General features: G+C 52.4%; 1 protein-coding gene across 1 annotated transcript in view; it reads right to left on the reverse strand.

Annotated features, from left to right (window-relative positions):
* Nucleotides 1-1,921: 1,921 nt before the first annotated feature.
* The window catches only part of ABL1 (ABL proto-oncogene 1, non-receptor tyrosine kinase), a 204,233-nt gene continuing 193,118 nt past the window's right edge, over nt 1,922-13,036 (reverse strand). Inside the window, exons 8-11 of the mRNA XM_011971147.1 lie at nt 11,019-11,171; nt 9,429-9,518; nt 8,922-9,086; nt 1,922-5,644 (exon numbers count right to left, since the gene is read on the reverse strand). Of these exons, the coding sequence (XP_011826537.1) occupies nt 3,930-5,644; nt 8,922-9,086; nt 9,429-9,518; nt 11,019-11,171 (2,123 nt within the window). The 3' untranslated portion in view covers nt 1,922-3,929. The remainder of the gene's footprint in view (nt 5,645-8,921; nt 9,087-9,428; nt 9,519-11,018; nt 11,172-13,036) is intronic.

Here is a 13,036-nt window from a genome sequence, read left to right on the forward strand (position 1 = left end):
GTGAAACTCCATCTCCACTAAAAATACAAAAATTAGCCGGGCGTGGTGGCGGGCAACTGTAGTCCCAGCTACTCTGGAGGCTGAGGCAGGAGAATCGCTTGAACCTGGGAGGCGGAGGTTGCAGTGAGCGGAGGTTTCGCCATTGCACTCTAGTCTGGGAGACAAGAGCAAAACTCTGTCTCAAAAAAAGGAAAAAAAAAATTTTTTTTGAGACAGGGTCTTACTCTGTTGCCCCAGCTAGAGAGTCTAGTGGTGTGATCATAGCTCACTGCAACCGCCGCCTCCTGGGCTCAAGCAATCCTCCCACCTTAGCCTCCTGACTACTGGCGCATGCCACCCAGCTAGTTTTTGTATTTTTTGTAGAGATGGGGTCTATGTTGCCCAGGCTGGTCTTGAACTCCCGGCCTCAAGCAATCCACCCACCTCAGCCTCCCAAAGTGCTGGGATTACAGGCATGAGCCACCCTGCCTGGCCTTTTAAGAAAATGTCTAATACCTTAGGTTGGTGTTTCGTAAATAATAACAACGGACCTCGAAGGCAGAACTCGAAATGACCTGGAAACTGCCGGGTGTGTGCACACAGGTGCATTTTTCTGGGGCTGGGATCCAGTTTTCATTAGGTTCTCAGGAGGTTTTGTGACCCAGAAAAGGTTAAGAAACCACTGTCTTAGAATGTCTAGACCAAACTCAGCTTTTTAAGCTCAGGTGACACCCAGGAAAGACGCCCATTCGGGAGGTGAGAGGCGTCCTCCTCCACACGGCCCCAGTGTGGCCGACTGGCCTCACGTGCAGGAGCTGACTCTGGACATGATGACTCTGGACACGCAGCCTCAGTGATTAGCGCTGGGAGGGCAGGGTAACAGTCCACATCTGACACAAAGAAGCAGCCACCAGCTGTGGCTGTCACCAGAATTGTCCTATGTCTTCGTTCAGACCTGGGAGGAGCAGCCATTCAAAGGACAGCCCTGAGAAGCCCCAGGCTTGGTGGATCTGGTGGCCAGTTATGGTTCAACCGGCAAGGAAACTGGGGGCCCCAACCTGGTTTTGTCCCTGTAAAATGAAAAGCAGAGAATCTGGTGCCTGGCACTGCTCACAGCCACTTACTGTGAGAGCCCTACGGCAGGCGCCACCAGCCCCGGCCCGGCTGGAGTTCCACCTGTCACCCGCCGCACAGCACGTCTCGCTCCAGGTCTCTCAAGGGGAGCTTCCCCGAACTGTGATCTTCATATGCTCTGCTAAGCAGGATTCGCAGCCCTGACAAACCCGCTGGCCTGATCAGTATCATTATCAGAGTGCGCTACTCACTTCCCAACTGCCCCTTTCCAAGCTGTCAGCTCGGTGGGGACTAAGCCAGGGAAGGGTGGTGGGGCTCAGTCTGAGATGGCCTTCCCAGGCCCCAAAGGCCAGCACACCTCCGCTCCTTCTCATCTACACAAAGATCTAAAACACCTGGCTCAAGGAACATACGTGAGGACGCCTGGGGGCTTAGGGCGGAAAGGTGGAGAGAGAACAGGTGCAGGTGGGGAGGGATTTGCCCTCAGTCAGCAAGGAGCACAGACCTGACCTCCTCACCCCACTTCCATGTCGCTGCGACAGCCTGACACCGCCAGTCAGACGTGGCTTGTACAGTGGCACAGCCCACTCCCAGTGATGCCGGTGGGGCCAAGCTGCCGGCAGGTAAGTGCCAACGGTACAGGAAGGGTCAAAGCATAGCAGGGCAAGTGCCTGAAAGATGGCTGTGGGCACCCAGGCCGCAGAGGCTCTGGGTAGCTGGGGGCAACCTGCCACTATTCTGCTCTTAAGACCTGATGCTGGACCCCAGCCCTGTCGGGAAAACCGGAACCCACTATATCCCGGCCGCCCCCCCATCACAGGCTCAGAACAACAGGGCAGGATCACAGGCCGAAGCAATCTGCCAAGGATTCTAATGTAAACACTGATTTATTTAAAAAATACTACAGAGGACAGATTTGGATTCAAAAAAAACACAGAGAATCATATACAGAAACAAAATGCACTGGACCCAGAGAAGCAGAGGAGCCACCACAGGCATCCGAGGGAGCAGGGCAGGGCGCTGTGCACACGCCACTTATAAAAGAGCGTCTATAAAAGATGCATACCAACAGATGCGTGTAAAATAGAGTGGCACGTCACGTTAACAGAAAGAAGGGACCAGTACCTCATGGAAACGGGCAGTCGGGGGACCTGGGTGGGCGCTCTGCTTTGTCTTCAAGGCCGCTGTCGGTGACTAGTGCCTCCCTCAGGCTGCGTCACAGCCGTCGGGGGCAAAGAGGTGATGTGCTGTAAGAACCGCATAAAACGATCCAGAGGAAACCATTTCTACCAGAAAAATAAAGTACAAGTTTAGGTGATGAGCACAAAGCTAGGGCCTGTGCGAGGCTGCTGGCACGAGGCAGCATGGGAGGCGGGAAGGTGGCTCCTCCTGGCTCTCCCAGCGTGAAGCCTCGGGGGCGGCCACCTGCCCACTGCTCTTGGAGTTAGCTGTTCTGTCAAGGTCCAGGAGACCCCGGGTCCCTGCCCAGAGTCACAGCCCCTGTACCTGGGCTCCAGCCTGGGGCAGCCTCGGGGAGAAGACGGCAGGCGTGCTCTGTGAAACACTCGAGGCTTTCAGTCAGGGGCTCCATTTGTGGTTTTCCTAACACTCCCTGATGACCCCCACAGAACATGAGGCTATGTCACTCACGGTAATTAAATAAGACATTCGCCCAGTTAGAGTGCAGCCAGGACCAGGACTGCCCAGGCCCTTTCCTCCTGCCTGTGCGCAGGTGCCCGGTGGCAGCTCTGTTCTCTCTCAGGGCAGCTACAGAGAGGCAGGGCTTTGAAATGCTTCAAGAAAAGCGAAGACTGTCTTGTCCCAAAGGAAAGGGCCTTGGAAGAATCTACTTTGTCTTAGAGGAGTGGGGGAGGGGAAGGGCCCGTTCAGGGCACCCAGATGTGTGAAAGGAAAGTTCACTCTGGGCCCTTGCAGACCTGCCTGGGCCCAGTCTGGGGCTATTTGGCACCAGCTGTTCACCCAACTAGCCACTGCCTCCCTTGTCCCCTGCCTCCATTCTGTCGGGGGAGGGATGTTGGCAGTGACAGTGACCTGCCACCCTTGAGACTCAAGCTTTCTTGCCAGGATTCACAGTGCACGTCACAAGAGAGCAAGAGCTGCGCTCTGGGGATGTGGAGAGGACAGATGGAAAGCACATGCCCCGTGCCTCGATCCTTTTCAGCTCCCACCTGCCCAGGACTCAAAGGCTGGTTGGCTTTAGCACCCTGTTTTCCACCCAAATCAAGAGCTGTCCTGCACATGAGGAAATGGCGAGTGCACCCCACCCCGGGCAGCAGCGGAGGGCAGAGTGACCAGCCGTGATGCGTGCCCGTGTGTGCCCTTCCCGAAATGTGGTTCTTGAAACATGTCTTCAGCACAGGACAGGCAAGGCCAGGGAGTGCAGGCAGAGGGCCTGATGCACAAGGCCTTGGTTCAGGCTTCCATTCTTGGAGAAGTGGAAGGAGAAGCCCAGCCAGGGGAGGAGGGGCTCCAGAGAGAAAAAATGAAAAGGACACTCCACATCAGCTGTTCCCACCTGGCCTGGAGAGCTCAGTCTGGAGCACTAGGTGGGAGCGGGGCTGGCGGGTCCTGGCATGCTGATTGCAGTCCACGGAGCAGGAACTCCACAGATAAAACTCGAGGACAGAGATGGAGCAGGGAGCCCGGGTGGAGAAGAGGAAGGTGCGGGAGGGTAGGCGGTGCAAACGTAGGTAGTAGAGCTGGACTCCACAGGGCCCTCAGCTCTGCCTGGTGCAGAGCTCCTGGGCCAAGGTGCTGACTCACTGGTCCCTTGTCAGCCACTGTCACGGGTATGGGAGAGCCCGCATGTGCTGCAGGCAGCTCCGGCGGGCCTGACACCTGACCCCTGACTGCTGCTACCTCTGCACTATGTCACTGATTTCCTTCACCGAACTGAGGAGCTTGCTGAAGTCCTGAGTGGCTGCCGGACCACTGCCTGCTGTCGCCGGGCAGATCTGAAGCTCCCGGAGATTATTCTCCAGTTTGTTGATGGCCTCTCGGAAGGCAAACTTGTTCCTCATTTGCTGGATGGAATCCACGTAGCTCACGCAGAACGTGTAGAGGTTTTTGCCGGCCTCGAGCACCGCACTGTGGCTGGCCATCTGCTCTGAGTTCCTAGAGATGGCGAGGCACAGCGCCTCGGTGCTGTCTAGGACCACGCTCTTGGTGATGGCACCACTGGCGATCCGCTCTGGAGGTTGGCGGGTTTTCCGAAGAGACACTCGGGTTGATATGAGAGGGATGAAGGCAGTGGAAGATGGCTGGTCCCCTGCCAGGGCTGAGGATGCTGATGGCAACGTGGAGGGAACGGGGGCTGGGCTGATGGGGGTCCCCGACGGCTTGGTGGACTGTGGCTTTGGAGTGGCCGGGAGCACGGGCTTTTTGAGTCCCTCTCCTGGCTGGCTGGGCTTGGCAGCATCACTGTTCACAGCATCAACCAGACTCGTGGCTTTTGTCTTTGCACCCGGGCCTGCCTCCCCAGCCGCCTCCTGGCTCGGACTCTGCGAGGGCTTTCCTCCAGCCTTCCCTGCAGAGGCTGCTGGTGGGGGCGGCGGGGCAGGTTTGAGCCTGGACAATTTCCCCTTGTCCCTTCCTGGCGACTCAGAGGAGTGCTTGTGCCTCCTTATTCTGGACTCCTCGGCGGGGCCCTTGCTGGTGCCTCCTGGTGCACCTGAGCCTGCTTTGCTGGTGGGGGTCACTGGCTCAGCTGCAGCAGGGGTCCCTAAGGCACTGCCCTTTCCAGCTTCTTCCTTGTTGGGGAGGCCTGAGGCAGGGGCCATCATGACCTGCCGCCGGAGGGGTTTTGGAGTCAGGTTGGGCGGGCTGGAGCCCGGGCTGGACTCCATGATGTCTTTGAAGACCTCATCAGCAGCTTCTTCGTTCTTTTTCACCAGCCTGGGCGGGGGCGTTACTGTGCCTCGGGCCACCTGGTCAGACCTGTTCTCCCCCGCCCTCTTCCGAGGCAGAGCCGGCTTCTCACTTTTGTGCCCTCCAAATGTGGACGAGTCAAACTGTCTTCCCGTAGACTGCAAGTCCCGAGGCAGCGTGACTGACCTCCACTCTGTGTCCTTGGCCCCGTGGGGAACGCAGGAGGCCGAGCAGGAGCGCAGGAAGCGCTTGCTGGAGCTGCCACCACCCTCCTCCTCGCCAGTGGCTAGGCGGCTGCTGGTCAGTGTGCTGGACTTCTTCCACAGGTGGGGAGACCGAAAGCCTGAGCCCCCAGACTCCCGGAGGGCTCCATTGGGGACCCCAGCCCCATTGCTGGGCTTTGGGGACTTGGCTGGGTCAGCTGTGTCCAAAGGGGTGAGAGCCAGCGCCCCATTGCTGATGTCTCGGCCCTCTTCCTCGCCGGCCCCTCTGCGCTCCGGCTGGCCGTCCATCTCCCGGAAGGAGCTGCTGCGTTTGGGAGGGGTTGGGGCTGTCTTCTTCTTCTTCTTGATCAAGGCGCTGAACAAGTTGGTCTTTTTGTCTTTGGGGAGAAGGCGTTCATCTTCATTCAGGCCGCCCTCCAGGGGACCTCGCTCTTTTCGAGGGAGCAATGGAGACACGGCAGGCTCATGGTCCAGAGGATCTGAAACGCAAGGGGAAGAGCTGACAACTCCAGACAACTCCAGAGGCTAAGGCAGGAGAATCGCTTGAACCATGGAGGCAGAGGTTGCAGTGAGCTGAGATCTCACCACTGCACTCCAGCCAAAACAAACAAACAAAAAAATTGTCAAAGGTCAACCCTTCTTATCTCCTATGCATAATGGCCCATTGTCCCTTCCCCACAGTGGGACATAGCCCCTTATTCCCAGAACTCCTTGTAGGCCTGTCAGCTAGCTGGCTGGCAGGAAAGCCACGTTTTGACCCTTTGCTTGGCCTTGTCATCATTTTTACTCACCAGAGTGATGTGGGTGGGTTGGGGGACTGCTGCCTTAAAGTAAACCACTGCAGGGATGAAAAGGCCAGGGCCATCCAGCTTTTTGTTCCCATCTTCAGGGAAAGAGACCAAAGCTTTTCTTTTGAGTTGGAGTCTCGCTCATTGCCTAGGCTGGAGTGAAGTGGCGCAATCTCAGCTCACTGCAACCTCTGCCTCCCAGGTTCAAACGGTTCTCCTGCCTCAGCCTCCCAAGTAGCTAGGATTACAGGCACGTGCTACCACGCCTGGCTAATTTTGTATTTTTAGAAGAGACAGGTTTCACCATGGTGGTCAGGCTGGTCTCAAACTCCTGACCTCAGGTGATCAACCCGCCTTGGCCTCCCAAAGTGCTAGGATTACAGGCATGAGCCACTGCACCCGGCTCAAAGCCTTTCCTAACAACAATCCTAACAGCAATGACGGCTTTATTGAGAGGAACGTGACACGTGCTTCACCTTTACAACGTCATCTGCTGTGCATTCTCACAACAGCGCTGTAGCACGGTTACAAGTGAGAAAGCTGAGGACAGACGGAGAGAAGGGACTACTTGCCTGGCCTCATGGATGGTGGGCATCAGAGACGGTTATCAGATCCAGGCCTGTCTGAGCCCAGATGCTTGGGTGCTCCTCTGGGAGCATGGGGTGGGGGCAGCCCCCAGCTTGTGCCAAGGGAGCCTGACCTCATGATTCGCCCACCTTGGCCTCCCAAAGTGCTGGGATGACAGGTGTGAGCCACCACACCCGGCCAACAGTTTTTTAATGGGCACTTTTAAAATATGAATCATAGCTTATAAGAAATCTTTTTGGTAGCCAGGAGCGGTGGCTCACATCTGTCATCCCAGCACTTTGGGAGGCCAAGGCGGGTGGATCACGAGGTCAAGAGATCGAGACCATCCTGGCCAACATGGTGAAACCCAATCTCTACTAAAAAATGCAAAAATTAGCTGGGCATGGTGGCACACGCCTATAGTCCCACCTACTCAGAAGGATGAGGCAGAAGAATTGCTTGAATCTGGGAGGCGGAGGTTGCAGTGAGCCGGGATCATGCCACTGCACTCCAACCTGGCAACAGAGTGAGACTCCTTCTCAAAAAAAAAAAAAATCTTTTTGGTGTTGCCAAGCTCCTGCTAGTGAATAACAGAATTTTCCCTCAGAGGTCAGCTTGCAAGAAGAGGTTTTCTGTTGGCACCTGTAACTCAGAACAGAGGTACCAGTGTGCATTTATCAGAACCCAAGGCAGCACGCGGGACATCTGAATCAGGGAACGCCAAAGCCCTCTCAGAACTTTAATCTAGTGGAAGGAGGCCAGGAGAGTGAAATTGCAATGAATTATGCACCACTTGGTTTCAGCACTGAGCAGTTAATTGACACCCTCGACTCACCAAGAGATCACTATCAAAATACCCCTCAGATGAGACTGACGGGCATAAATGAACATGACTGCTGATCACACAGCGTTCCCACAGAGACCTCCCCCCACTGCTCAGCCACCCGAAATCAGGAAAACCAACAGGAGGAGGGAGGGTGGAAGCTTCTGGACAGTCTATATGCCATAACCTCCAAGGGGGTGAGCGAGATGACCCAGCAGGGGTGAAGCATTGTTAATTTGGACTTATTTAGCATGCAAGCCTTTGAAATGTGCGTTTTGGTACATAACATACACACTATACTCCTACGGCAGTGGACGTATGTACTTTATATACCATATATATGGGCTGCATGTTCAGTTTTTTTTTTTAACTAATATGAGTATGTGATAAAGAAAACTCAGGTTTATAGATTCTGCTGTCAGTAAACATCCCACCATAAATCTCTATGAAGTGGGGGTTTGTCCGGTCCCTTCACATGTACCCAGTCTGTGGTCCATTAGAATGCAGTCCACTATTGCCATCCCCAGGATCCTCTACGAACCCAGATGCTTGGCCTAGCCCCCACCTCCAATATGGTTTAGCTGAGTCCCCACCCAAATCTCACCTTGAATGGTAATAACCCCCACGTGTCAAGGGCGGGGTCAGGTGGAGATAAATGAATCATGGGGCAGTTTCTCCCACATTCTCGTGGTAGTGAATAAGTCTCACAAGATCTGATGGTTTTATAAAGCGGACTTCCCCTGCACAAGATCTCTTGCCTGCCACCAAATAAGACATGACTTTGCTCCTCATTCGCCTTCAGCCATGATTGTGAAGCCTCCCTAGTCATGTAGAACTGTGAGTTGGTGAAACCTCTTTCCTTAATAAATTACGCAGTCTTGGGTATGTCTTTATTAGCAGCATGAAAATAAATGAATATACCCTTCAATGCTTTTGTTCAGCTGGTCTACAGCAGAACCTGGACTGCTGGTTCTGGGGGCCAACCACGAACACAGAACAGAGCCTGGCCTGTAGGCACACTACATAAATGTTGGCAAATATTATTATTGCTAGTGTTTTGAGACCCTCCTGAGCTGATCCCAACTCCCTCGCTTGCCTAGGCAACGGCACCAGAAACATGTTCTTCCCAGAGACCACCAGGACACGGGCTCTGTCCACGGGCGTGTCCTGGTTCCGCCTGGCTGCAGCGAGCTTATTACATCAGTGCCTTCACCCTGAGCTGCTCATCACGCAGCCTGGTGATTACTATTGTTGCATCTGCTCTGAGACAGCAACCACAGATGCCGCGGGTAACAGGTGGGAGATGGGCTAGCTCCTTGGCGGGCTCCAGAAGCACCTCTGCCTATGGGACTGAACTGACCGCTGGAGCCTATGCTCCTCAGGGACTCCCAGAGGGAGGGGACAGGAGGCAGGTGGGGAGAGGAGAACCTTCTTCCTTCCAAAGCTGAACCACTGACACAGGCTGTGGCTGCACTTCTGTGTGGGCTCCATTCACAGCTTCCCTTTGGCCTATGCTGGCCCGAATGTAGCCTCTGGCAGGGAGGGGAAGAGGGGGTTTCAGGGGAGTGGGGGACATACCACTCTCTCCCTGGCCCTTGGAGTGAGGCATCTCAGGCACGTCGGTGGCGTCTCTGTGCTCCGCAGCTCTCCTGGAGGTCCTCGTCTTGGTGGGCAGCTCTGGGGCCTGCAGCAAGGTACTCACAGCCCCACGGATGCCTTGTTTCCCCAGCTCCTTTTCCACTTCTAAGAATCACACAGGGACAGAAACAAAAATCCAGTAGCCATCAGTACTGGTGTTGGCTTGGTATGGTGATTCTCTTTCTTTGTAAGATAACAGTGCTCATCTGCACACAACTAAAGAAAAGGCACGTGGATGCCAGAGAAACAGCCCTTAGCATTTCTCAGAACTCTGCAGGGCTGCAGCAGACAAGAGAGCAAAACACTCCACACCTCTGCCCAGCTTTCTGGTCTCAGGACAGGCTGGTCTGTGAACTTCCACCAGGAAGTGAACTGAATGACCCAGGCTGCAGTACCCCATGGCCACCCTTTCACTCCACTGCAGGTACCCCGGGATGGGTACTTTACCGTCTGAGATACTGGATTCCTGGAACATTGTTTCAAAGGCTTGGTGGATTTCAGCAAAGGAGGGCCGGTCAGAGGGATTCCACTGCCAACCTGGACAGATGAAACCCAAGTCAGATCATCCATGAGATCTGGCTAGCAATACAGGGCTAGCAGTGTTCAAGGAAAAGTCTAGAATGAAAGTAGCATTCCAATCCTGCTAACCATCTTTTGCTGCAACAAGTTAAAATGACAAATGTCATCATGTCCTATTATAGACATTAAGAGTTTGAAAAGACATTAGATGCTGGCAAGAATATGGATTGTAAAACCCCAGAGAGACAGTGACAGCAAGAGCTGCATTTACAAATATATTTTTCCCAGCCCCACTCTAGTAGGTGTAGAAAATTACTAAGCCGTTTCAAACAGCTCACCTATCTCATTCTTTCTTCATGGTTATCAAAATCTGAAGTAAAGAAATTCTCACGAAAATGAGACTAACATGAGGACTAAACAGACTAAAAAAGCCTAGTACTGGGGACCAGGAGCAGTCACTCCCATACCCGTCTAATTGGAGTATACAATGGCATAACCTTTTTTAACAGTTTGGTAAAATTTATCAAAATTTAAAATCCACGCAGTTCTTTGAACCAACAGTTCAGCTTTTAGAAATACCAGCCAAAGTGCCCAGAGATTCGTGTACATGAGTATTTGTTTCTGCTTTGTTTATAATGGCAAAAATCAAACAAATGTGTAAAACAACCAATGCACATCAAAAGAGGACCGGATGAATGAGTGAAATCATTTAATGCAGTGCTAGGCAGCTACATATAAATAAGAGGTGGGGAGAGGGAGAGATCTGAATACATGGACATGTGGGAAAACAGTGTAAGAAATGGCCGTATAAATACCTTCTAAGATATATGAAAACATCCTGTGTGTGCACAGTACAGATAACATATATGGAATTAGAAAAAAACGACTGGATAAAAATTACCTCACGGCCGGGTGCAGTGGCTCACGCCTGTAATCCCAGCACTTTGAGAGGCTGAGGCGGGCGGATCACCTGAGGTCGGGAGTTGGAGACCAGCCTGACCAACATGGAGAAACCCCAACTCTACTAAAAATACGAAATTAGCCAGGCGTGGTGGCGCATGCCTGTAATCCCAGCTACTCGGGAGGCTGAGGCACGAGAATCGCTTGAACCAGGGAGGTGGAGGTTGAAGTGAGCCAAGATTGTGCCATTGCACTCCAGCCTGGGCAACAAGAGCGTTGAAACTCCGTCTCAAAAAAAAAAAAAAAAAAAAATCACCTCATGAGCTTAGCTACTATAGCAGAAGGTCTGAAGGTAGGACCCAGGAATCTGTATTTAGGAATACACCCAGGTTTGGTAACTATCAATACCATTTTTGCTTTAAAAGACAAGTCATGCACATACTATCTATCTGTAAATAAAGATCAATAGGTATCAAATGGCTACATTAGCTGCTTCTGAAGAACTGGAATGGAGAGAGCTCATGGAAAAACTTTCAACTTTGTGTACACACTCCTGCATAGTTGGAATCTCCTGGAATGCCCACATATACTTGTGAGAATAGGCTGAGGAAGGCTTACATGCTCGCATGAGTTCATAGACCTTCTCTGGGCAGCCTTCTGGGCGCTCCATGCGGTAGTCCTTCTCCAGCAGCTCATACACCTGGGACAGGTCAATTCCCGGGTAAGGGGACATGCCATAGGTAGCAATTTCCCAAAGCAATACTCCAAATGCTGAAAGAAAACCGAAAGAGGCTGTTCAAGATGTGTAGCATTTCACTACACTACATTTAAAATCGGTTACATCTGCAGCAGACCTCAGAAGGGATGGCCCCAGCAGCAGCCCAGGCTCTGACATTTTACCAGACTCTTTATCATCACAAGACCAGGACAAGGCCAGGTGCAGTTGCTCACACCTGTAATCCCAGCACTTTGGGAGGCTGGGGTGGGAGGATCATTTGAGGTCAGGAGTTCAAGACCACCCTGGCCAACATGGCAAAACCCCATCTCTACTAAAAATACAAAATTAGCCAGGTGTGTTGGTGCACAGCAGTCGTCCTGGCTACTTCGGAGGCTGAGGCAGGAGAATCGCTTGAACCTGGGAGGCGGAGGTTGCAGTGAGCCGAGATTGCTCCAGCCTGGGCGACAAGAGCAACACTCTATCTCAAAAAAAAAAAAAAAACAAAAACACCAGGACAGAACAAGACTCAGTAAACTTACCCCACAGACAAACATGCTGGAGGAGGGCAGAAGATGAGTTATCAGACCCTGTGGGGTATTTTAGGTAATGTGACCATCTTGCCGGGATATGTGGTAGAAGGAAACTGGCACTGGAAGTCAGCCGGCCATGTTAACCCATAGCTCTGTGACCAACCAGCTCTGTGCCTAACTGGCCTCCACTGCTTTCCGGGTGCATAAGACTATCTCCAAAGCCCCTTCTAACTCTAAACATTTCATAAAAATCTTACGAAATCTTCAAATGTTTTGAAATCTCAGATTATTGCCTTGAAATTCCATTTCCCATTAAGGAGTAAGATTCCTTGGAGAAACGGGTGATTCAGGCCTGGGGCACAGAACGAACCTGCAATAATCTTGTCATTTGAGGGCATGGATATCACAGAAAACTACACAGGTAATGTCAAAATGACTAGGAGCTAATGTGAAGTTCCCACTGGCCAAGATGAGACAATCTGAGTATCAACAGGGAAAATAACCGCAGCGGATTGAAACACATCAAAGATATATAAATCTGAGAGTTCATAATAATACCACAAATGACAACAACAAAAACCTAATTGGCCACCACTGAAGGGTATTAAGAAACTAACTTGTGCACTTTGGGAGGCCGAGGCGGGCGGATCACGAGGTCAGGAGATTGAGACCATCCTGGCTAATGCGGTGAAACCCCGTCTCTACTAAAAATACAAAAAAAATTTAGCCGGGTGAGGTGGCGGGCGCCCGTAGTCTCAGCTACTCGGGAGGCTGAGGCAGGAGAATGGCGTGAACCCCGGAGGCGGAGCTTGCAGTGAGCTGAGATCGCACCACTGCACTCCAGCCTGGGCGACAGAGGGAGACATCATCTCAAAAAAAAAACAAAAACAAAAACAAAAACAAAAACAAAAAAAAACAAAAACTAACCTGTGGCAGGGCATGGTGGCTCATGCCTATAATCCCAGCACTTTGGGAGGCCAGGGTGGGCAGACTGTCTGAGCTCAGAAGTTCAAGACCAGCCTGGGCAACATGGTGAAACCCCATCTTTACTAAAAATACAAAAAAAATTAGCCGGGAGTGGTGGCAGGCACCTGTAATCCCAGTTACTTGGAGACTAAGGCAGAAGAACTGCTTGAAACACAGGAGGCGGAGGTTGCAGTGAGCTGAGATCACGCTACAGCCTGTGTGACAAAGCAAGACTGTCTCCAAAAAAAAGAAACTAATTTGTTATTTTAAGAACTGGTAAAAGGCCGGGCGCGGTGGCTCAAGCCTGTAATCCCAGCACTTTGGGAGGCCAAGACGGGCGGATCACGAGGTCAGGAGATCGAGACCATCCTGGCTAACACGGTGAAACCCCGTCTCTACTAAAAAATACAAAAAACTAGCCG

The sequence above is a fragment of the Mandrillus leucophaeus genome, unplaced genomic scaffold (assembly GCF_000951045.1).
Source record: "Mandrillus leucophaeus isolate KB7577 unplaced genomic scaffold, Mleu.le_1.0 Scaffold99, whole genome shotgun sequence".
NCBI classification, from domain to species: Eukaryota; Metazoa; Chordata; class Mammalia; order Primates; family Cercopithecidae; genus Mandrillus; species Mandrillus leucophaeus.